Source organism: Fundulus heteroclitus, chromosome 21, assembly GCF_011125445.2.
Source record: "Fundulus heteroclitus isolate FHET01 chromosome 21, MU-UCD_Fhet_4.1, whole genome shotgun sequence".
NCBI lineage: Eukaryota > Metazoa > Chordata > Actinopteri > Cyprinodontiformes > Fundulidae > Fundulus > Fundulus heteroclitus.
In genome coordinates, this window is record NC_046381.1 from 38464138 (window position 1) to 38489386 (window position 25249).

The following is a 25249-nucleotide window of genomic DNA, read 5'->3' on the forward strand; positions in this document are numbered from 1 at the left end:
GCTGTGACGACCGGGGACGCGCGCGTTGGGTCAGGACGCGCGAGTTTGGAGAGCTTTGGCTGAGCGCTTCTCCTGAATCAGGGAACATTAAGGAGACTCTCCGGAGCACAAGGCATCTCCTCTCAGACCCGTTTCAGCTTGGAGAGGCAGGACTGGACCGCCCTGCGCAGAACCAGAACCAGAACCAGAACCAGAACCAGAACCTCCTCAGGAGTCAGTCAGGGATGGGTCAGCTTTAACTTCTGCTGCCATCAGCTCACATTTATCCTGCAGAGGCATCTGAAGCTCTGGCCTGACTTCAAGGAGGGAAAAGTAACTAAGCACCAAACATCAAGAACTTCTAAATAACAAGTATGAGGCCTGCGTGGTTTTATTATATATTATATGTATTTAGATATTACATCATGAGCAACATTTCTATGACGTTTTCAGCTCACCACCCCTATGATTTAGTCTTAACCCCTAACCTGACCAGTTGGTGGTTAAAATGCTGACCCGTCTCCCCCTGGCGGTTGCTCTTAGGTACTGTCGCTGTTGCCAGGATCAAATCGGACTTAAAATATATATATATATATATTTTTTTTTTATCAATTACAGGTTTTCTCTCAGTAAATCCCAATTTAATCAAAAAGTGAATTTATTTATTTCAGTGATTCATCTGAAAATGTTAAACTTGTATTGTAGCGACTGCTGACTTGGTTCAGAGGTGCTGCGTGTGGAGGAAAACTGAGTGGAAGGAAGAACTGTGGTAATAAACACCAGGGATTAAAAACAGCCCTGACAGGACTGGGAAGCAAAGCCCGTTCTACAGTTTGGAGGAGATTCACAAAGAATGTGTCGCTGCTGGAACCAGAGCGTCAACAGTCACCTGACAGAGGTGGACCAGGACCTGGACCACGCAGAAAACTCAAGGCTCTAATGCTCTACCAGCACCTGCTTTAATCACCAGGGTGACACCAGCGAGCTGACCGGACCTAATCCCACTGATAATCCAGATAATCCAGGGCAGGTTATCAAGAGGAAGACGAGAGACAGCAGAACCACCGGTGGAGATGAAGATGATCTGCTGCTGTCTCTCCTCAGCAGAACCACCGGCTGATCCCATTGGCTGATGCAGGAATTCATGGAGAAGGAGCCCAGAGCAAGAGGTGAAGATACTCCATCATCCATCCATCATCCATCCATCCATCCATCCATCCATCCATCCATCCATCCATCCATCCATCATCCATCCATCCATCCATCATCCATCCATCCATTCATCCATCCATTTATCATCCATCCATCCATCCATCCATCCATCCATTCATCCATCCATCCATTCATCCAACCATCATTCCATCCATTCATCCATCCATCTTCTATACCTCCTTATCCTTTCAGGGTCACAGAGAGGACCTCCAGTGGTCCTTTGGCAAGAGGATGGGTCACCTTGGTCCAGCACATGTTTTAAAATCTTACTTTAATTGATCTATTTATTTATATATTGTTTATTTATTCTGTTGTAGTATTCAAAGTTTCAAAGAAATTGGATTTTTCACCACTTTAAGCCAGAAGGAACAAAATTAACTGAGTTGAAATGGATGGATGCATCTTTTCTTTCTCCTAAGACAGACAGACAGACAGATAGATAGATAGATAGATAGATAGATAGATAGATAGATAGATAGATAGATAGATAGATAGATAGATAGATAGATAGATAGATAGATAGATAGATAGATAGATAGATAGATAGATAGATAGATTGATTGATTGATTGATTGATTGATTCTGTAAATCCGTTTACAGGGATGTTCTTTTCCAGCGGCTGTACAACAGCGCCCTCGTCAGGCCGTAGAGTGTAAGCACATTCAATCTGATGAATGAAGCGCTCCTTTCCAACATTTCTTCTCTCAACTTTCCTGTTAGACATTAACTCAACATTCGTCACTCAGAAGACAATTATTAGATCTAATTTGGATCGTTAACATCCATTTTTTGTTCACTACTAGGGATAAATCTGTATTGATGCTAATGAAATGAATGCTGGATTTAGATCATTGGTTGATTAGTTTGTTTTTTAAACCACTCTTGAATTTGAAGTGTTTCCTGGAGTTAAGTGCAGCATTAAGTACACATTAACCAGGAGGACTCTCCGCCCCACATGTGTAAACTGCTCTCCTCCTGCCACGTTTTTCCTCCTTTCCAGAGGAGCCAGGCGACGCTGGGAAGCTGCTTCACACTCTGATTGGTCGGTTCCTGGAAGAGCCCTCCTTAAGCCCCGCCTCTCCCCTGCTTCCAGGTCTCTGATTGGTCAGGCCCCAGTCAGTCGGGTTACCATGGACGTCGGCTTTGCTGGTATCCAAGTGCAGACGTGTTTTTTGGGGGAACGCATCGCTTCATCAGAGGCAGAAAAACCTCCAGATTGTGTCCGCTCACAGGGAGCCTGCCGCCGGCTTGAGGCGCTCTGTTGCTGCCGCTCAGCTGGAAGAAAAGCCGCAGGGAAATTAGGAAGAAATGGCGCATAGAAAGAATTCAAAAAGTAACTCTAAAAAAGGTCAGTTATGTCTTTTTTTTTTTACTCTCGGCTCCATACGCTCCTCCCTGCCAAACTCCATTAGAGGACCTGCTGAATTTGAGATGTTTTCACTTAAAGTGATCGCAGAAATAAGACAAACAAATTAACCCGGTGGTGTTTATTAAATTATGAAGTTCTTTATTTCGGCTTCCAGTTTTGCCTTCCAGATGTTCCGATTATTGCTTTTCACGCTAAACCCGCCGCCTGAATTTGCAGTGACAACAGCATAAAAACTTTATAAAATTAATACAAATTAAGTACATTTGTTGATACTGGCGACGCCGATTTGCTCTGAGTGATTTATTCTATCGTGTTTTTATAATAATTCCCATTTTGTCTTTGTTTGTTTTTCACCACGGAGGATAATTTGTAAAACGAGCGGAGTTGTGAAGGGAGTCTGGCGGGGCGCTAAGCTAGCGTCGTTGCCATCAGGGTTTTTGCTGCTAAACGCGGCTAAACGGACGGTTCCCGGTCCCCGGTGGATGCTGGGTGTTTTTTAAGGGGTGTTCCGTGTTAGTGGGCCTGATATGAGGCTGTGGGGGGGTTATATGGAAGAAAGAGCAGGTTTCTGTGGGGATAACGTGTCTGTGGAGAGGTTGTTGACCCTCGCCCAGTGTTTGCTGGGACTTCAGAGGTTCCTGAGATTCTCTGGCTTTGCTGCGCCACCGACCGCCGCCTGCCAGGCTGAGCCTTAATGGGCCAGTCGGTCCTGGGATGGTTGCTGTTGGACCCTGTGGAAATTTCCATCCATCCACTTTTGTTCTGCTTATCTGGACTCAGATCATGAAGACAACGGGTCCAGAGACGCTGCAACCTTCTCAAGCCCAGCGGGCCGTTTGCTCCGTTCAGAGAACCCAGAGTCTGGGTTCTTGTCCCAGTGGGGACGTTCTCCAGATGGAGGCATCTTCTGTAGGAAGAAGGGTGTGGCTTCAGTCTGAGGTGGTGAAACAGCAGCTGGGTTATGAAGAGCAGGTCTGGTTACGGCTCCATCTGCATTCTGCCATCACCTTTAGCCATAAGATGTGGGTCATGACCTAAAGAAGGGGAATCTGGAGACAGGCAGCTGAGATTTCCTCCGTAGGAAAGCTGCTCCAAGTAGGAGACGAGGACCTCAGTGTAGAGCTGCTGCTCCTCCACACCGAAAGGACTGAGCTCGCCATGACGCCTCCTTCTGGAGATTATAGTCCAGAACCTCAGGATCTCCTAGGAGGAGCTGGAGAGCGTCGCTTTAATCCTGAGTCTTCTCACATTGGTCTGTGACATTAACCACAGCAGCCTTTCTACAGTTTATTCTAGTTGGTAAGATCAGATAAGATAAAACAGGCTTTATTGATCTCACAGTGGAGAAATTCACATGTCACATCGGCTCAGTAGTCAATAATCAAAAAAGGTGCCAAGAGGAGGAAAAGGTGCATCAGGTATATACAGTGTGTCCACATATATACAGTGGATCGAACAATGATAAAAATAAAAATACAAACAGGAAATAAAGCAGAGATTTAGGATGTCTTATGTATATTCACGGTGACCATATACATATGTATTGGCGTACATTAAAGTGGTAATAACAGCAGAAGTCACTTCTTTACAGGATTATTGCACAGGGTATTAAATAGTATTGCACATTAGTTATTACAGTTATGGTCACAGTTACAGTGCAGCATTGTATAATCTGATAGCAGCAGGGATGAATGACCTGCGGTAGCGCTCCTTTTTACAGACAGGGTGTCTAAGTCTGTCACTAAAGGAGCTGCTCAGCTCTTCTACAGTCTGGTGCAGGGGGTGGAAGGTGTTGTCCATGATGGATGTGAGCTTGGACAACACCCTCCTCTCAGCTACTTCCTCCACAGAGTCCAGAGAGCAGCCCAGGACAGAAGTGGCCTTCCTCACCAGCTTATTCAGCCTCTTTGGTTGGACTATTGCTAGTTGTTTCGTATGAACGGTTGTCTGACTGACATCTAAAGGCTGTTCAGTGATTATCATCACTGCCCTCAGTAAATGATGATAAAATGTATTTCCAGCTCTTTAGCAGAGAAGCAGCCTGGGAAGGAGACTCAACGGTCATGGCTCCACCCGAAAACTTCTAAAGATAGCTCCTGCTCCTTCACCTGTGTTAGGGTCAACAGTAAGAAGCTTCAGACGGCCTTTAACTTTTGCTTTATATGATGGAAACGCTCATGAATGAAGGAGTCAATCCAGGCTTACAGCCTTCTGAGCATGACCTACAAAGTGCACGCTACATGTTGGCAGGCAACACGCTACATGTTAGCAGGCAACACGCTATATGCTGGCAGGCAACACGCTACATGTTAGCAGGCAACACACTACATGTTGGCAGCCAACACGCTACATGTTAGCAGGCAACACGCTACATGTTAGCAGGCAACACGCTATATGCTGGCAGGCAACACGCTACATGTTAGCAGGCAACACACTACATGTTGGCAGCAAACACGCTACATGTTAGCAGGCAACATGCTACATGTTGGCAGGCAACATGCTACATGTTATCAGGGAAAACACGCTACATGTTGGCAGCCAACACGCTACATGTTGGCAGCCAACACGCTACATGTTAGCAGGCAACACTCTACATGTTAGCAGGCAACACGCTACATGTTGGCAGACTATATATTAGCAGGCAACACGCTACATGTTATCAGGGAAAACACGCTACATGTTGGCAGGCAACACGCTACATGTTAGCAGGCTACATGTTAGCAGGCAACACGCTACATGTTGGCAGGCAACACACTAAATGTTAGCAGGCTACATGTTAGCAGGCAACACGCTACATGTTAGCAGGAAATATGCTACATGTTAGCAGGCAACACGCTACATGTTAGCAGACTACATATTAGCAAGCAACATGCTACATGTTAGCAGACTACATGTTAGCAGGCTACATGTAAGCAGACTACATATTAGCAGGCAACACGCTACATGTTAGCTGGCAACACGCTACATGTTAGCAGGCAACACACTAAATGTTAGCAGGCTACATGTTAGCAGGCAATACACTACATGTTAGCAGGCTACATGTTAGCAGACTACATATTAGCAGGCAACACGCTACATGTTAGCAGGCTACATGTTAGCAGACTACATATTAGCAGCCAACACGCTACATGTTAGCAGGCAACACACTACATGTTAGCAGGCTACATGCTAGCAGACTACATATTAGCAGGCAACACGCTACATGTTAGCAGGCAACACGCTACATGTTAGCAGCCGTGGCCTCTCGTATCTGTACTTCAGAGGCCTTGCTAACAGAGCTCTTGCTAACAGAGCCCTTGCTAACAGAGCTCTTGCTAACAGAGCTCTTGCTAACAGGGCTCTTGCTAACAGAGCTCTTGCTAACAGAGCTCTCTGCTAACAGAGCCCTTGCTAACAGAGCTCTTGCTAACAGAGCTCTCTGCTAACAGAGCTCTCTGCTAACAGAGTTCTTGCTAACAGAGCCCTTGCTAACAGAGCCCTTGCTAACAGAGCCCTTGCTAACAGAGCTCTCTGCTAACAGAGCTCTTGCTAACAGAGCTCTTGCTAACAGAGCCTTTGCTAACAGAGCTCTTGCTAACAGAGCTCTCTGCTAACAGAGCTCTCTGCTAACATAACTCTCTGCTAACAGAGCTCTCTGCTAACAGAGCTCTTGCTAACAGAGCACTTGCTAACAGAGCTCTTGCTAACAGAGCTCTCTGCTAACAGAGCCTTTGCTAACAGAGCCCTTGCTAACATAACTCTCTGCTAACATAACTCTCTGCTAACAGAGCCCTTGCTAACAGAGCTCTCTGCTAACAGAGCTCTCTGCTAACAGAGCTCTCTGCTAACAGAGCCCTCTGCTAACAGAGCTCTCTGCTAACAGAGCCCTTGCTAACAGAGCCCTTGCTAACAGAGCTCTTGCTAACAGAGCTTCCTCTCTGTCTCACACCCAGAGGCGAGGACAGAGAGGAAGCGGTCGTTCAGCCTGTAGCGTCTGTAGCTGCAGGGAGTTTTAAATAAACGTGTTGCTTTGGTGGTGAAGCTGTGACCTTAAATGATTTCCTTCCTTCTCTGCTTTGTTCTCACATCTACGCTGCTTCCACGCTCTGTGCTGATCCAGAGCTGACACAGAACCAGAACCAAAGTTCTGCCTTTCTCTCCCCACGTTCTCTCTGTGACCCGAGCAGCTGGTATGGTCCAGCAGCAGAGCAGGGATGCACAGAGCGATCGGGTCGGTACCGGGCCTCTGCAGACGGTACCTCTCCAGGACCGGACTTGTTCTGATCTAGTTCTGACTGGAGCGGTTCATGTTCCCGTGGGGCCCAGTAACGGTTCTGGTTCTGTAGCAGAGCCGGTCTCAGTGTGTGAGGAGAACAAGAGTCAAGGTTGAGTGGGTCATTCCCTCCCCGTGTTGTCAGCTCTAATAATAGACCGGGTCGGTTCTGGATCGGGTTCCTCTGTCAACCCACAAAGGGCTCGTTGGGAGGAAGAGGAGGAGCTCTTTGTTTCTTCCTCACCTCGTCTGTGTCCAGCAGAACCTATTTTCTAACTACCGGGTCGTTTAAAGAACAGCTCCAGAAGTTCTGGAGGATCTCCGGGTCTCTGGAACATTTGTCTGGTCGGTCCGACCCGTTTGACCCGGTTCCATGCAGCGTTACCAGCACCACGGGGCGGCTCCTGTAGAGGAGATCCACGCCGAGGGGGGGGAGGTGTGTCAGCAGACAGGTAGGTCCGACAGGTGGAGGTTGGTTCTGGTTCTGGTTCAGAAGAGGTTTGGTTCTGACGTTGGGCTCGTTTAGGAGGCGCTAACGAAGAGGAGGTCCGTCATCCGGAGGAGCCAGCCGTCCAGAAACCCGGTGAGCCATGTGGTTCTGTTGGCAGGTTTGGGTTCTGGACTGATCCAGTTGGACCGGGTCGGCTGTGTGAATAGATCCTGACCCAGAGTTCTGACCCAAACAGCCGTGTTCCCCTCAGTCCAGTTAAACAGAACCCGTCCAGAACCGCCGTAACCTTTGAGAAATTAGAGTTCTGCTAAAGGAGGATGGATCCGGTTTCTATTGTCCAGAACCAGAACTTTCCCTGTAAACTCATTACAGCACCGGAACCAGCTTCTGGGCTTCAGTGAGACATTCTGTGGGTTCTAATGAGGCACAAACGGGCCGGCGCTGTTCTTAGCTGGACCCAAACGGGCCGGTGCTGTTCTTAGCAGAACCCAAACGGGCCGGCGCTGTTCTTAGCTGGACCCAAACGGGCCGGCGCTGTTCTTAGCTGGACCCAAACGGGCCGGCGCTGTTCTTAGCTGCAGATATTTCGGTCCTGGAACAGCTGCTCTCCCTCTGGGTCGGGTCGATTGGACCGGGTCAGCGTGGCCTGCAGCCCGGTGGTTCTCCTGCTCATGTTCTGACGTGTTCCTGCAGTTGTTCCACAGCTGGTTCTGGTTCTGATAAGGGCGTACCAGAACCTCTCCACCTCCCTGAACCAGTCTTTAGGCTTTTTTAACAAGTTGAAGCAGGTTTGGGTCAGAACGGAACCGCAGCTTTTTCACAGAACACTTTTACTGCAACGGTTCTACTGAGTCACCAGAACTGGTACCGGACCGGATTCTTCTCCGGGTCTGAAAGCTAAAGTTTCCACCAGAAGATCCGGTTATTTATTTATTTTTATTTGTTATTTATTTTTATTTAAAAGGGGACAGTGTACATTAATCAACATTAAAACAATGTAAATGTACCCGAGTTAGCTAAAAAGTGCTAATTTTCATCGGTAGTCCCCCAGCCAGGTGTAAAAAAGGCAACCTTAAAAATAATCACAAGTATAAAATCACAAGATAAAATTACAATGCCAATTACATAAAAAAACATTATGGTTAAGAAATACAATTCATGTAAAATAATTATAAATTATTTAAATACACACAGATAACCTTAGTGCCCCAAAGTTTGGCTCTCTACAAGCCATTTTTTTGCATTCTTTTTGAATGAAAAGAATGACAAAGACTCTCTGATGGTTTCTGGCACTGTGTTTCATTGCTGAGATGTTTTTTTTTTTTTTTGTTTGTTTTTTTTTTTTTTTTTTGCTGAGATGCTCTTACGGAGAAGACAGCCTGACCAACAGCTGTTTTTCTCCGGGGGATGATGCAGTCTTCCCTCACTGCCCCTCTGGTTACCCTGACCTCACTGGATCTGAACTGTACAAAGTCACATAGTGGAGGTGGTGCTAAACCGTGTCTGATTTTATAAATTAAACAGATGTTTTTGAATTTGATAAAATTGTCCCAGGTAAGTAACTGATATTTCCTCACAATACTACAGTGGTGGTAATGGTATGGTTTTTTATCCAGTATTTTTAATGCTTGTTTGTATAATGTTTCTAATGGTTTTATTGTAGTAGAGTGAGTATTGGACCAGCTTATTAGACAATATGTGGGATAAAATCATGGAAAAAATATAACTTAGCAGCTTCAGTTGAAAGGAAATCTCTAATGAATCTGAAGTTTGCTAGACTGAACTTAATCCTATTACGAACTTTTTGGATGTGAGTTTTGAAATTGAGATGTGAGTCTATATGTAAACCTAAATATTTATATTCAGTGACGACCTGTAATCTTTCTCCAGATAGTAAAATTTCCGGTTCTATATTTATGAGGTTGTTTTTTGAAAAAAAAAAAAACATGGTAACCGTTTTAGATATGTTCAATTGCAGACATGATTGTTTAAGCCAGATTGAGATGAGTGACATGGCCTCAGTTAATTTTGAGGCAACTTCCTCTGTGGACCGGTGCCGGAACCAGAACCTGTTCTGGCTCCACTTTAACCGGGTTTTATAGCCGCTGGTCTCCATGGACCCGCCCCCCATGGTGCCAAACCGGTATCAGAACCGGTCGGCCCGGTTTGGGGGAAGCTGCCCTTATCTAAACAGTTCTCATGTTCTGCTGAGAGGCGTTCTGTTGAGTCAAAATGAGCGAAGACACAGCACCACGTTGTGGTTCTGCCGGGTTTGGGTTTCAGAGAAGAACAAACGGACCTCTGGGAACCGTGAATGGGTTGTTCCTGTTCATGGTTCTGACCCGGTACTGATGTTTGACACCAGCTCCTCCTGTCTCCACCCAGTTGGTTCTCAAAAGAACTTGTTCTGTCCCGGCCCAGAAGACAGAACCTTCTGCATTGGGTTCTGGACGTGCAGCAGCCAGAACTTTAGGAACCACGTTTAGTTTAACTTTTAACGTCTCCCACCGGGTCAGAACAGAACCACGGTTCTCCGCTCCTTTAATAGAACCAGGTCCAGTTTCTAAGTGCTGATCTGAGATGTTCAGGGTGGCGGTACCGACACCCAGAAGAATCCGGTCCAGATGGACCAGAACCGGACCGTCTGTCCCTGACAGCTGAACTAGGCCTGTAGTCGGGTCCATTGTTCCCTGTAGTGCACCAGTGGACATGATGTTCCGGTACCAGACCCGGTTCTGAGGTCGGTTCTGGATTCACAACAATCTGCCTTCCACGTAGAAAAGTTCTAGTTTATGTCAAACACAGACATTAAACTAGAGCAGCAGAACCTCCTGAGGTTCTGGTCCTCACGGCCTCCTGAGTGTCGCCGTGGGGACCAGATGTTCTGGACGTTAGAACCTCTGATGTCTCCATCGGCAGCAGAACCTCCTGCGGTTCTGGGCTCACGGCTTCCTGTTCTGTTCGCAGAGGGGAAGACGGCTGCTGTGGAGCACAAGAACGGGAAGAGGAGCGACGTTCCGGCTGCAGAAGGAGGTCCCAGGTTCTCCACGTTCTCCTGGTTCGTGGTCCTGGCCCTGCTGGGCGTCTGGAGCTCCGTGGCCGTGCTCTACTTCGACATCGTGGACTACGACAGCGTCATCGGTAAGACAGCGTTCCATGTTCCTCCAGTAGAACCAGAACAGAGCAGCTGGACCTCTCTGATGTTCCAGCAGAACCTCCTCTAGTACCAGAACTCTCAGCTGTGTTCCATACACTCCAGAGGAGTACGAGCCCACATCACCACGGTTCCTCCACCACGGTTCCTCCATCACGGTTCTGTCCATCATGGTTCTGTCCATCATGGTTCCTCCATCATGGTTCCTCCATCATGGTTCCTCCATCATGGTTCCTCCACCACGGTTCCTCCATCATGGTTCTGTCCATCATGGTTCTGTCCATCATGGTTCCTCCATCATGGTTCCTCCACCATGGTTCCTCCACCATGGTTCCTCCATCATGGTTCCTCCACCACGGTTCCTCCATCATGGTTCTGTCCATCATGGTTCTGTCCATCATGGTTCCTCCATCATGGTTCCTCCACCATGGTTCCTCCACCATGGTTCCTCCATCATGGTTCCTCCATCATGGTTCTGTCCACCATGGTTCCTCCATCATGGTTCTGTCCACCATGGTTCTGTCCACCATGGTTCTGACCTTGGTTCTGACCACCATGGTTCCTCCATCATGGTTCTGTCCATCATGGTTCCTCCATCATGGTTCTGTCCATCATGGTTCTGTCCATCATGGTTCCTCCACCATGGTTCTGTCCACCATGGTTCTGACCTTGGTTCTGACCGTGGGCCGGGTCTGCTGGGACGTTCTCTCAGCTCTCTGAGATGTTCTGCTCTCAGGAACCTTGAACCCTGCAGCTGTTGACGGTCCTGAAGCTTCCTCTTCAGCCTCTGGAGACCCAAAGGATGGACTGAGTGTTTCTCATGACTGTGCAGAGGTTCTGTTCTGGTTCTGTTCTGGTTCTGGCTGTGCTTTAACCTCTCTGGGTTTCTCTATCTCTTCCTCCCCCCCCCCCATGCAGCCAGAGCTCAGGAGTTCCGCATGAACTTCTCTGAAGTTCTGCAAGGTAGGACCACCGTTTCAGCGTCTCATGCCGTCCCGCCGGGTTTGGGTCCGGTTCATCGGTTCTGAGCTGACTGAGGGAGACGCAGCAGAGCAGGAGACTAGATCAGAACCAGAGAAGATGTGTGGCAGCAGAGCAGCTTCCTGTGGACTAAATGTGTCTCGGTTTGCTTGCGGTTCTGTCTGTGAAATAGAGGAACCGGCCCGTCTGCAGACAGACTTCCTGATTTCATGCCTGGACTCTGCGTCACCATCCAGAAAGCCTCGGCGTTCGCTCCGCAGGACGGATCAGCCGTCAGATCATAAACGCAGATTAAACGGGCCCAGATTCTGCAGCCTTGGTTCAGCCCGGTTCTGGTTCCCACCGTAGACTCTGCGGTTGCTGCTGGTGTCTCTGAAGGTTCAGGCTGACAGACATCAGTCACCACCACCACATCCTTCCTCTGTGCAGCGTCTTCACCTCTCTGCATCACGTGTCCCGCCTCACAGCGCTTTCTGTTGCTGCAGCTCAGCTTTAGTCTGACTGACGGGCCGCCGCCTCCGTAAAGGTGGCCCGGGTCAGGCCTGGCTGCTCGTTAACCTGCTCGTTAACCCGGGTTAGGCCTGGCTGCTCGTTAACCCGGGTTCTAACCCTAATCTACGGAGGGGAACGGTCTAGTTAAAGTCCTATACCTGGGTTAAATCTGTCAAACGATCTCTGTGTTTGTCTGGGCAGCTTCAGCCAATCAGAACCCAACTTAAACCCTCAGGTGTTCAGCTTCAGGTCCGATAGTTTCACACCAGAAGACTTCCAGTGCAGACGAGCTGATGCAGGTGAAAGGTCTGTTTTCACTCCGTCTTCCTGTTCTCTGCAGGTGGCAGCTGCAGGCACGGTTTATGGCTTTATTCTCATTTATTCATATTTATTTCCATTTATTATCATTTCTTCACATTTATTATAATTTATTATAATTATCATTTATTCATATTCACATTTATTCTCAATAATACAATTCAATTAAATTCAATTCAGTTTTATTTATATAGCGCCAAATCATGAAACATGTCATCTCAAGGCACTTTACAAAATCAAGTTCAATCATATTATACAGATTGGGTCAGATTATACAGATTGGTCAAAAATGTCCTATATAAGGAAACCAGTTAATTGCATCAAAGTCCCGACAAGCAGCATTCACTCCTGGGGAAGCGTAGAGCCATAGGAAGAGTCATCTGCATTGTACATGGCTTTGCTGCAATCCCTCATACTGAGCAAGCATGAAGCGACAGTGGGAAGAAAAACTCCCCATTAACGGGAAGGAAAACCTCCGGCAGAACCGGGCTCAGTATGAACGGTCATCTGCCTCGACCGACTGGGGTTACAGAAGACAGAACAGACACAACAAGAGAAACAAAAAAGCACAGAAGCACACATTGATCTAGTAATCTGTTCTACATTAGATGGTAGTAGCAGGTGAGCCGTCTTCTCTGGATGATGTCACAGTTAACAGAACGCCAGACCAGGTGTACCTACTATGAAGAGAAAAGAGAGAGAACATAAAGTTAAAGCTGAAATGATGACAGTCATTTCAATGTAATACAATACAAAACTGGAGAACAGTAGACTGAAGAACAGTAGAAATCAGTAGAGTGAGAAAATTAGACCCTGATGTCCTCCAGCAGCCTAAGCCTATCACAGCACAGCTATAGAGATAGCTCAGGGTATGAGCCACTCTAACTATAAGCTTTGTCAAAAAGGAAAGTTTTAAGATTAGTCTTAAAAATAGATAGGGTGTCTGCCTCACGGACCAAAACTGGGAGTTGGTTCCACAGGAGAGGAGCCTGATGGCTAAAGGATCTGCCTCCCATTCTACTTTTAGAGACTCTAGGAACCACCAGCAGGCCTGCAGTCTGAGAGCGAAGTGCTCTGTTAGGAACATACGGGGTAATCAGAGCTCTGATATATGATGGAGCTTGATTATTAAGGGCTTTATACGTTAGAAGAAGAATTTTAAATTCTATTCTTGATTTAACAGGAAGCCAATGAAGGGAAGCTAAAACAGGAGAAATATGATCCCTCTTGTTGATTTTCATCAGAACTCTTGCTGCAGCATTTTGGATCAGCTGAAGACTTTGAACTGCATTTTGTGGACTTCCTGATAGTAAAGAATTACAATAGTCCAGCCTTGAAGTAACAAATGCATGGACCAGTTTTTCAGCATCACTCCTGGACAGAATGTTTCTAATTTTGGAGATATTCCGGAGGTGAAAAAAGGAAACTCTGGAAACCTGTTTAATATGGGATTTAAATGACATGTCTTGGTCGAAAACAACACCAAGATTTTGAACTTTATTACCAGAGGCCAAGTTAATGCCATCCAGATTAAGTGATTGATTAAGAACTTTATTTTTTGAAGACTCTGGCCCAAAGATTACAACTTCTGTCTTGTCAGAATTTAAATGCAGGAAATTTAAAGTCATCCAGCTTTTGATGTCATCAAGACATGACTGCAGTCGAAGTAACTGATTGGATTCATCAGGATTTATGGATAAATATAGCTGAGTGTCATCAGCATAACAGTGGAAATTAATCCCATGCTGTCTGATAATTTTGCCAATCGGAAGCATATATATAGTAAAGAGAATTGGTCCAAGGACTGAACCCTGTGGTACTCCACAAGTGACCCTAGAGTTTGAGGAAGATTTATTATTAACATGAACAAACTGGAATCTGTCCGACAGATAAGATTTAAACCAGCCTAATGCTTTTCCCTTAATCCCTACAGTATGCTCAAGTCTTTGTAGGAAAATATTGTGATCAACTGTATCAAATGCAGCACTGAGATCTAACAGGACAAGTACAGACACAAGTCCATTATCTGAGGCCATGAGAATATCATTAGTGACCTTCACCAGAGCTGTTTCAGTGCTATGATGAGCTCTGAAGCCTGACTGAAACTCCTCAAGTAGGTCATTACTTTGTAAATGTTCACATAGTTGATTAGCAACTACTTTCTCAAGAATTTTAGATAAAAGAAGATTAGATATAGGTCTGTAATTTACTAACTCATCTTGATCAAGAGAAGGTTTCTTAAGTAAAGGTTTAATAACAGCTACTTTAAAAGCCTGTGGTACATATCCATTTACCAAGGATAGATTAATCATGTCTAAAATAGGACCACTGATCAGAGGGAATACCTCCTTAAACAACTTGGTTGGGATTGGGTCTAACATACAGGTAGAAGGTTTAGATGAAGCTAAAATTTTAGATAGCTCAGAAAGCTCTACTGCTTTTAAACAGTTCAGACACTGCGCAGGTTCTAAGGATTCCTCCAATGCTGCCTCACTTACTGAGGACGAGGTAATCATGTTTGGGAGGATGCCAATTATTTTATATTTAATGGAATCAATTTTATTTATGAAGAATCCCATAAAATCGTTACTGCTAAGAGCTAAGGGAATGGATGGATCAACAGAGCTGTGGCTCTGGGTAAGTTTGGCAACTTGTACTGAAGAGAAATCTAGGATTATTCTTATTCTCCTCAATTAATGATGAAAAATATGCTGCTCTAACTCTGCGAAGGGTCTTGTTATACAACAATAGACTGTCCCTCCAGATTAGGTAGGATTCCTCTTGGTGTGTAGAGCGCCATTTTCTCTCTTCTTATTCACATGTATTCTAATTTCTTCACATTTATTCTCATTTATTCTTATTCACATGTATTCTAATTTCTTCACATTTATTCATATTTATTCTATTTTCCATCCATCCATCCATTTTCCAAACCGCTTAATCCCTCATGGGGTGGCGGGGGTTGCTGGTGCCTATCTCCAGCGTTCACTGGGCAAGAGGCGGACAGGTCGCCAGTCTGTCGCAGGGCAACACAAAGAGACAAACAGGACAAACAACCATTCACACACACACTCACACCTAAGGACAATTTATTTATTCTATTTTATTATAATTTATTCACATACCTTCTCATTTATTCACATTCACATTTATTCGTGTTTATTCTCATTTATTAATATTTATTTCCATTTCTTATAATTTATTCCCATTTATTCTTATTCTAATTTAGTCTTATTCACATTTATTCTCATTTATTCTTATTCACATGTATTCTAATTTCTTCACGTTTATTCTCATTTATTCATATTTATTACCATTTATTCACATTTATTATAATTTATTATAATTATCATTTATTTATATTCACATTTATTCTCATTTATTCTTATGCACATGTATTCTAATTTCTTCATTTATTCATATTTATTCACATGTATTCTAATTTCTTCACATTCACATTTATTGTTGTTTATTCTTATTTATTTATATTTATTTCCAATTTTTATAATTTATTCCCATTTATTCTTATTCTAATTTAGTCTTATTCACATTTATTCTCATTCACATTTATTCTCATTTATTCATATTTCTCATTTATTCTTATTCACATGTATTCTAATTTCTTCACGTTTATTCTCATTTATTCATATTTATTACCATTTATTCACATTTATTATAATTTATTATAATTATCATTTATTCATATTCACATTTATTCTCATTTATTCTTATTCACATGTATTCTAATTTCTTTACGTTTATTCTCATTTATTCATATTACCATTTATTATCATTTATTCACATTAGAATTTATCATAATTATCATTTATTTTTATTCTCATTTATTCTTATTCACATGTATTCTAATTTCCTCACAGTTATTCACATTTATTCATATTTATTCTATTTTATTATAATTTATTCACATACATTCTCATTTATTCTTGTTTATTCTCATTTATTCATATTTAATTCCATTTATTATAATTTATTCACATTTATTCTTATTCTAATTTAGTCTTATTTACATTTATTCTCATTTATTCATATTTCTTCTCATTTATTCTTATTCACATTCTCATTTATTCACATTTATTATAATTTATTTTAATTATCATTTATTCATATTCACATTTATTAGAATTTATTATAATTATCATTTATTTTATTCTCATTTATTCTTATTCACATGTATTCTAATTTCTTCACAGTTATTCACATTTATTCATGTTTATTCTATTTTATTATAATTTATTCACATACATTCTCATTTATTCACATTTATTCTTGTTTATTGTCATTTATTCATATTTAATTCCATTTATTATAACTTATTCACATTTATTCTTATTCTAATTTAGTCTTTTTCACATTTATTCTTATTCACATGTATTATAATTTATTCACATTTATTCATATTTATTTCCATTTATTATAATTTATTCATATTCTATTTTATTATAATTTATTCACATCCATTCTAATGTATTCACATTCACATTTATTCTTGTTTATTCTCATTTATTCTCATTTATTCTCATTTATTTTTATTCACATTCTCATTTATTCACGTTTATTTATTATTACGTTAATTTATTATAATTATCATTTATTCTTATTAACATTTATTCTCATTTATTCTTATTCACATGTATTCTGATTTCTTCACTTTTATTTATGTGAATTTATTTATTTATTTCCATTTATTATAATTTATTCATATTCATTCTTTTTTATTATCATTTATTCACATTCACATTTATTCTTGTCTATTCTCATTTATTCATATTTATTTCCATTTATTATAATTTATTCATATTCATTATAATTTATTCATATTCATTCTATTTTATTATCATTTATTCACATACATTCTCATTCACATTTATTCTTACTTATTCTCATTTATTCATATTTATTTCCATTTCTTATAATTTATTCCCAATTATTCTTATTCTAATTTAGTCTTATTCACATTTATTCTTGTTTATTCACATTGATTCATATTCACATGTATTCTCATTTCTTCACATTTCTTCTCATTTCTTCACATTTCTTCTCATTTCTTCTCATTTCTTCTTATTCACATTTATTCTTGTTTATTGTCATTCATTCACATTTATACTGCTGAGCGGGGCAGTGGATGGAAAATTATATTCAGCCCCCGTTTACTCTGGTACCGCTAAATCAAGTCCAGTTCCACGGCTGCCGTGGCTTTAGAGGTTCTGTTTGCTGCTAATCTACAAGCCAAGGAGGTTGGTGGTTCAGCCTATACGTGAACAAGGAGGTGGGAAACGAACACTGGACGAGTTCCTGAACGCACCACTCCCATGGCGAGACACGGCGGCGGCAGCATCATGCTGTGGGGTTTTCTGGTTGTATTGGAGGCGAATGAAGCGTCCTGAGCTGAAGGGATGAAGCAGGACGTTGTGTCACCAGCAGCCTTTGCTGTTCTGTAGCCGAGGCTTAGGAAGTGCCAGCGGTCGGTTCTCAGGGTGATGAAGGTCTCTGCTGAAGGTAGTTAGGATCTGCACAGCGTCTCCTTCAGAAACATCAGCAGCTCAGGCCGATGCTGACCTGCATCTCGTCTTCATAACTGTCAAAGCTCTTCCTGATGATCTTCTGGTGCTGGCATCCATGAAGCCCATTTCATCCGTCATGTTCATCTTCCTGTAAAGCGTGTCTGCTGCTGAAGGTTCTCCGTCTCTCCCTCCAGGTAAACTAGCCGCCTACGACACCGACGGAGACGGAGACTTTGACGCGGAGGATGCCAAAGTTCTGCTCGGCAAGTCCGTTTTCTTTTTTCCTGCCTGACGACTGGCGTGTTTAACAGGATGCTGTCGCCCTCTGGGTTTAACGCTAACGATCACCTGCTGCCCGCTAACACCAAAGCTCAACCTCTAAAGATGAACGGTCAAAGCTCAGCAGGTTCTGGCTTCAGCACTCGTGTTGTTCTCGTTGGTATTTAACTGAAACCTGGAGCTGGAGACTCCTAACAGTTAGAAGTCCTTCTGGATCGTTGCTTCCAGCTGCCTGTGAGGGTGGGAGGTGGTGGGGGAAATAACGGCTGCACATCTGGACCACCGTCATGTTGTTCCTCTAGCAGACAGAGGTGGATCTTCGGTTCCTCCGTTTGTGCCGAGCGGTTAAACGGCCACCGCGGTTCTCTGAAGTCTGTATAACATGATGTAGTAAAGATGATTATTTTAGGGGACTGAACCTCTCAGCCTGGACTGGTGCCGTTGTTCTGACTGTTAGCCAGCAGGCTAGTTTTCATCAGCAGTCTCATGCAATCATCCAGCCAGCATTTACATTAAAACAATAAGTTATTAAAAAGTTCAAATATGCAGCGGACACAACGTTGTGTCTGTTTCTGTGACCAGCGCTTCCCCCGTTTCTGCCTCTGCAGCAGGGGGGGGGGTGGGGGGGGGCCTGTTTGTGCAGGCACTCAGTCACCTGACGGGACGGAGACAGAGAGGAAATGTTTTTTTTTTCTGATGTTTCTGGATCATCTTTAACTTTCGATCTTTCTCTCTCATACGTCATTTATTTTTTTCTCCTGGTTTTCTTCCAGTCATCCTTTTACTCCATCCTGCCATCTTCCTTTCCTGCATCTCCTCCTTATTTGCAGTTCTTCATTGTTCCCCGCTCCTCCTCCTCCCCTCCATCCTCTTCTCCTCCCTCCTTTTCTCTCCCTCTCTCTCTCGTCAGGCCTGACCAAAGATGGCGGCGGTCGGGCGAACGCCGAGTCGCTCGAGGAGGTTCTGAACATTTTAGCAGAGGAGGGCTCTGATTGGATCTATGGCTTCTTCACCTTCCTTTATGATGTAGTTGCTCCACCTGCAGAGCAAGGTGAAGAGGAGGAGGAGGAGGAGGAGGCAGCTGGGATGAAGGAGGAAGCGGGGGAGACCTCCTCAGATGATGTGGAGGTTAAAGGGGTGATACTGGACCTGCAGAACCAGTAGGAGGACAGGAAGCAGATGATCATGTAGAACCAGATCCAGGCGGGTCTGTGTGAAGAACCGAGTCCAGGACCAGACTGGACCGCCTGCGGTTCTGTAGAACAATTAAAATACAGCAAACAAGCAGAACTGAAGTTTTTCCACTTGGATGAAAACGGACCGTTTTTACCTTCAGTTTTAATAAAAAGAATAAAATAAATTTTAATTTTCAGCTGAAATTTAAATACATTTAGAACTCGTTTTAAATGATTTCTCACATAAAGATTTTATTTGACTTTATTTTAAGATCTGTCTTCAGAAGCTGATCAGTGTTCAGATAAATTATTATTATAATTAATGTAGGTAATTCAGGCCTGTTGGTTTGGAGCAGGCAACTAAATTTAACATAAAATCTGATCTAAAATGTGCAAAAAGTTTTGTTTTTATATGCACTCATAATTAAGCAATTAATTACCAAGCATTCATGAGAGCTGCATCTTCCTCGTTTACTGAGAAAGATTTGCAAAAAAAACAAACATCTAAATAGATTAATTTTAATTTATCTCTGTAAAATTTTAAAAAATCCCATTTTTAATTGGATTAAATTAATTGAGTCAAGAAAAGAAAATAACTCTTGTCGTGTAATTAACTCTGAATTAGAAAAATCCTATAAGTGCCATGTATATTGGTACCATTGGTACCAGCAGGCCGGCAGCAGGGTTCTGCTGGACCGGTTCAGATCCTGGACCCTCTCTGACGTTCTCTGCAGCACGACCCAAAGTTTTCCTCCAGGATTTAGGTCTTTGGACCCAGATGAACATTTAAAGCAGGCTTTGAGCTGCTGAACCATTTCTGTGTGGATGTTCTGCTGAAAGACCCAATAACGACCCGGTTTTCAGTTTTCGGACCACCAGAGCCATGGACTCTAAGCGGGTTCCTGTGTCTGTGGGAGGGAAACGGGCCGCAGCACCACGGGTTCCACAGCAAACTGGACTGTTGCTCTTCAGAGACATTCCCCTCCATGTGCTGAATAGTTTTAGTGCTCCACTAATGGAAAATGTAACCAATTGTTTGGTTCTGGTCTCAGAAAGAACCTCAGAAAGAACCTGTTTAGTTGCATTTCAGGATTTCTGTTATTGTTCAGCAAGTCCAGGCGAGTTGAAGCTGCTGTTTGGTCATGATGCGGATCTGCATCTGGATTAACCTGCAGGCTTGTTGTTTATTGTAGCGTCTTTCCTCCTTTACTCTGTTTTTTCTGGTTCTAACTGGAGCTGGCTTTCAGAACCGGTTCTCCTCCAGTCCTCCAGGTCCAGTGTCCTGCCTGTTCACACAACACCTCTTGATAACTTTGGCAATGATAAATAACTAACATATTTTCATATATATATATATATATATATATATATACACATAATTATCACAAATGCAGGTTTTTGCAGTTTTTCTTGGGATAGCTGCATTGAATAAAAATGATTAAAAGCAATTTCTCATATTTTAGATCTATGCTTTTTGTTATCAGGTTAAAGTAAACTTTATTTTATTTTCCACAAATATCAACATCCCTTGAAAAAATGCATCCTTAACTCTTTTGTTTCCAAAATTTGTTTTTCATTATTTTAAAACCTAATAAATAGAAATAATCTATCTGTTAACAAATCTGCTGAAGTAGATTTTTTTTGTTTTTTGAATTCTAAGTTGTCTAAACGGGTTAATTTGGGCTCTGAATCAGCAGTAGAGGAGCAGGGATGTGTTTCAAACATGCAGGACGCCGGCGTAGTGGGTGCAGAACCGCTTTTATATCCAGCATAGAAGTACTGAATAAAGGTCAGAACTTAGCGTCTCTAGAATATGTTGAATAGTAGAAATTTCTTCTAACTGAATACTGTATCCTGTGGCCCAGTCTCTGTGTTCTGCTCCAGTAACTACATGTAGAAGTCAGGCAGCCAGCTTAGACTGTAAACTGAAAGCACATTTAATAAACCGGTCCCACTGGACTTCATGAGGAACAACCAGGAGCTGCAGCACTTCACCTTTCTTTACTGCACAGTTATTGTTTCACTGCTTTTGCTGTTCAGGAAAAACGTTACCTGGACCACACTGAGCAGGTTCCCTCGGTTATAACTGAACCGGGTCAGTTCCTGCAGCATCCTGACCTGACTCGTGTCGAGGGATGACAAATCATGAGATGAATTTCATCAAAAACAAAACTAAGCGAACCTCTAACCTTCAACGTTAATAAAACAGATACATTTCAGATTTTTTAGAAGAGGGAGGTAATAAATGTCTTGCTGCGCCTCAATAATCCAAGTAATATGGTAATAAATGGCTTAATGAGCCTCAATAAACTAGGTAATAACAATAATAAATGTCTTAATGCACCTCGATAATCCTGGTAATACGGTACTAAATGTCTTGATCGTCCTCAATAATCCATGCAATACGGTAATAAATGTCTTGATTCTCCTCAATAATCCAGGTAATACGGTAATAAATGTCTCAATGCGCCTCAATAATCCAGGTAATACGGTAATAAATGTCTTTATTCTCCTCAATAATTCAGGTAATACGGTAATAAATGTCTTAATGCACCTCAATAATCCAGGTAATACGGTAATAAATGTCTTGATCGTCCTCAATAATTCAGGTAATACGGTAATAAATGTCTTGATTCTCCTCAATAATCCAGGTAATACGGTAATAAATGTCTTGATCGTCCTCAATAATTCAGGTAATAAGGTAATAAATGTCTTGATTCTCCTCAATAATTCAGGTAATACGGTAATAAATGTCTCAATGCGCCTCAATAATCCAGGTAATATGGTAATAAGTGTCTTAATGCACCTCGATAATTCAGGTAATACGGTAATAAATGTCTTGATTCTTCTCAATAATCCAGGTAATACGGTAATAAGTGTCTTAATGCACCTCAATAATTCAGGTAATACGGTAATATATGTCTTGATTCTTCTCAATAATCCAGGTAATACGGTAATAGGTGTCTTAATGCACCTCAATATTCCAGGTAATATGGTAATAAATGTCTCAATGCGCCTCAATAATCTAGGTAATATGGTAATAAATGTCTCAATGCGCCTCAACAATCCAGGTAATACGGTAATAAATGATTAGTTTCAATAAACACTAAAATGAGAATAATCCGCTCGTTTTGAAGATCAAACTAGTCAGTTTGTAACTTTGATGCTCACATTGCAGCAGGTTCTGTTGAGCAGCTTAATGGTCAGAACCAGAACCCAGTGTGTTCTGGCGGGTCGGTTTTATTTCAGGCAGGTCGAGCTTTTCTCCTGCCTCTGTGTTAGCTTTCTAGCGTTAGCTTTCTAGCGTTAGCGCTGGACGACACAACGGGTTTTTCTGTTGACCAGCGGACGGCTCTGACATCATCACGCCACTGAGTGACATCATCACGCCACTGAGTGACATCATCACGCCGCAGTGACACGTGGTCAGAGTGAGGTCACCGCTGCTCGGCTGCTGAGGAAACGTCTTCATGTGGTGTTAGCTTAGCAGCATTCAGGCGTTTCTATCAGCAAAGTTCACGTGGTTTATTAAACAGCTGCATGCAGATGTTTAGTCTGCCAGAACATCTGCTGCTGCTTCACACGTCAACGTTCACCACCTTGTCCTCTGTGTGCCGGCTCAGATCAGAAGAAGGTTAAAGGAGGTTCTCCCAGGCCCAGGAAAGGTACCGCTGGCTGGGCGTCGTCTGATGGGTGTCTCTGTCTCTAACTCTGTAGAGGACAGCCTGCTGACCATCTAACCTGCTCCATTAATACGGTTAACTTCTGCAACAGCTACATTTGGTAATACTCGTTAGTAAGCATCAGTCACTTCAGATGTTTTTACATTTGTCTTTAAAAAACGGTTTAACAATAAACTAAACGTCAGATCTTTAATAAAGGTTTATAGAGAAGGGATCTCTGGATCGGACATCTTTCTGAGTAGATTTCTGTTACCTTGTTGAAAGTATGCTTCACATCAAAAGGAGTCGGTTGAGGTGGTTTAGACATCTGGTCAGAGCGACTCCTTTTAGAGGAGACCCGGGGAAAGACCCAGGGCTCCCTGGAGGGACTATCTATGGCCGGGGAACCCTTTAGGATCCCCCAGAATGAGCAGGAGAGAGGGACGACTGGGGTTCCCTCCTGGACCTGATGCCCCTCCACCTGACCTCAGATAACTGGAAGATGATGGACGGAGGAATAGACATGAATGTCATCAGCTAAGAAGTGGAGACAGATTTCCTAAAAACAGACTCTAGGGACAACATAGTAGGAAAATGAGGCCTTGCCCCCGTATGGGTCACTGAGGAACTCAGCAGGTAAGAGGTGCTGCGGCGGTGAAATGAGTCTGTCTGGATGGAGAAGCTCCTGTTTAACCACTGTAGCTCAGTTCCTCTGATGCCCAGACAATCAAAATTAGTCTGTCTTGTTTAAAAGGACCCCAGAGTTACTGTCACCATCAGTGGATCAGTGGTTCTGAACTGCTGTAATACAGCCGTTACAGCTCTGCAGGAACACCAGAGACTCGTCTTTAACCTGCAGAAATGTGAAAGTGTATGAATGAACAAAGCGCAGCAAAATGACCACAAGATTCCTTCAGTAACAGTGTACTCACTGAAGAGTGTTGTTAGCATGGCCGTTGATGCCCCTTTTGAGCATTTACTGTCTGATTTTCTGGCCGGTCGGGCTGAACATGGTTGGTTCGGTTCTCCGGACGATTCCTTGGCTGCATGGAGTTCCTGTCTCTTTTTCAGATCCCTCAGTTTTGTTGTGGTTTGCTGCTCGGTGTGGTTCATTGAACGATGCTCGTCTGTTGGAAAAAGCCTGAGCTCAGCATGAGAATAAAGGTTGTAGATGATTCCAGGTTGTTTGACAGGTTGTTTCTGCTCTGTGCATCAGGAGAGACTTCAGAGGAAGCTGAAACAAACCGAACCAAAGGTACCAAGATCCTCCATCTGCTCAAAACCAGAGAATACGAGTAGAAATCCATGCTTGACTTTCATTTACTGTAATGGATATTATGCATGAAAGGAAATGTCTGGATTTTAACTAGCATTACTAATTCATCCTAACAGTTGCACACTGTAGCGGGTCACAGGTCAGGACAGAAAACACTGAACCAATATGGCTGCTTGGAAGAGTTGAAGGAGAAAGCCTCTTCTCTCTAGAAACAAGATGGCAGCAGGACTGAGGCTAGCAGAGCTGCTCCTGGATGAAGGTCCAGACTTCTGGGACAACAGGAGAGACGTTGGACCATGATGAAGGAAACCAAACACAGGAGATCAGCATAATCACCTCATAACAACTGTGAAGCACGGTGGTGGAGGGGGGGTGATGTTTTCACAGCCACAGGACAGTTTCACTGGTTTTATGCAATTTTCCTGTCAGTGAAACTCTTAAATTATGGGATTCGCATATGAAAAAATATTTACATCTATATCCATACATCTGTGTTCAACATGACGTTGGTCCCTCCCTGTTGTAATGGCTGTCCACAAGGTTCTGAAGTGTTTATGGGAATGTTTTACCTTTCTCCCTGAAGCACATTTGTCAGGCCAGACACCGATGTCTGGCTCTCAGTCTTCACTCTAAACGTTCTCCACAAGAACCGAGACATTTGTTCTCACTCGTGCAGCGAATGACGTCATTTTGTCCTCACAGCCATGTCTGGACGGACAGTTTTCTTCTCACAGGGTGTCTGACTACTGTCCTGTGATTGGACAGCGTGGACGAGCGTGTTTAAGTTGGAAAAGTGGAAATGTCTCACTCATCTGCTGAGCTAAACACTGCTCAACTCTGGTGATTTAAGCAGCCAAACATGCCACTTCCTCTCATTTCCAGCGTGTCCCCTATAAATTGTCCAAGGGGGGCACGGGCCTCCTCAGCTGGTGGTGATTTACACCACCGCATCCAATGTCATACAATGACAATACCGTCCATCCCTGTCTGTACCCGCTTTTCTTGGCAGGGTCTCAGGGGCCTGGTCCCTACTGCCAGCAGTCATTGGGTGAGACACGGGGGACACCTGACACAATATCTCAAGTTTGAACTGATGACACAATATGTTCGCAAGCAACTAGTGCTTT

At 43.2% G+C, this 25249-nt stretch overlaps 1 protein-coding gene across 22 annotated transcripts in view; it reads left to right on the forward strand.

The window, feature by feature from the left end:
* The first annotated feature begins 2323 nt into the window (after positions 1 to 2323).
* The window catches only part of unm_hu7910 (un-named hu7910), a 45540-nt gene continuing 22614 nt past the window's right edge, over positions 2324 to 25249 (forward strand). For 3 of the 22 annotated variants that reach the window (XM_036125350.1, XM_036125351.1, XM_036125353.1), the window contains exons 1-6: positions 6997 to 7264; positions 7339 to 7395; positions 10231 to 10404; positions 11336 to 11380; positions 17925 to 17993; positions 24063 to 24101. In XM_036125350.1, the coding sequence (XP_035981243.1) occupies positions 7186 to 7264; positions 7339 to 7395; positions 10231 to 10404; positions 11336 to 11380; positions 17925 to 17993; positions 24063 to 24101 (463 nt within the window). In that variant the 5' untranslated portion in view covers positions 6997 to 7185. Of the gene's footprint in view, positions 2540 to 6854; positions 7265 to 7338; positions 7396 to 10230; positions 10405 to 11335; positions 11381 to 17924; positions 17994 to 24062; positions 24102 to 25249 lie in introns of those variants that run through there. The other 19 variants (XM_036125357.1, XM_036125361.1, XM_036125363.1 and 16 more) reach the window with 15 other exon arrangements.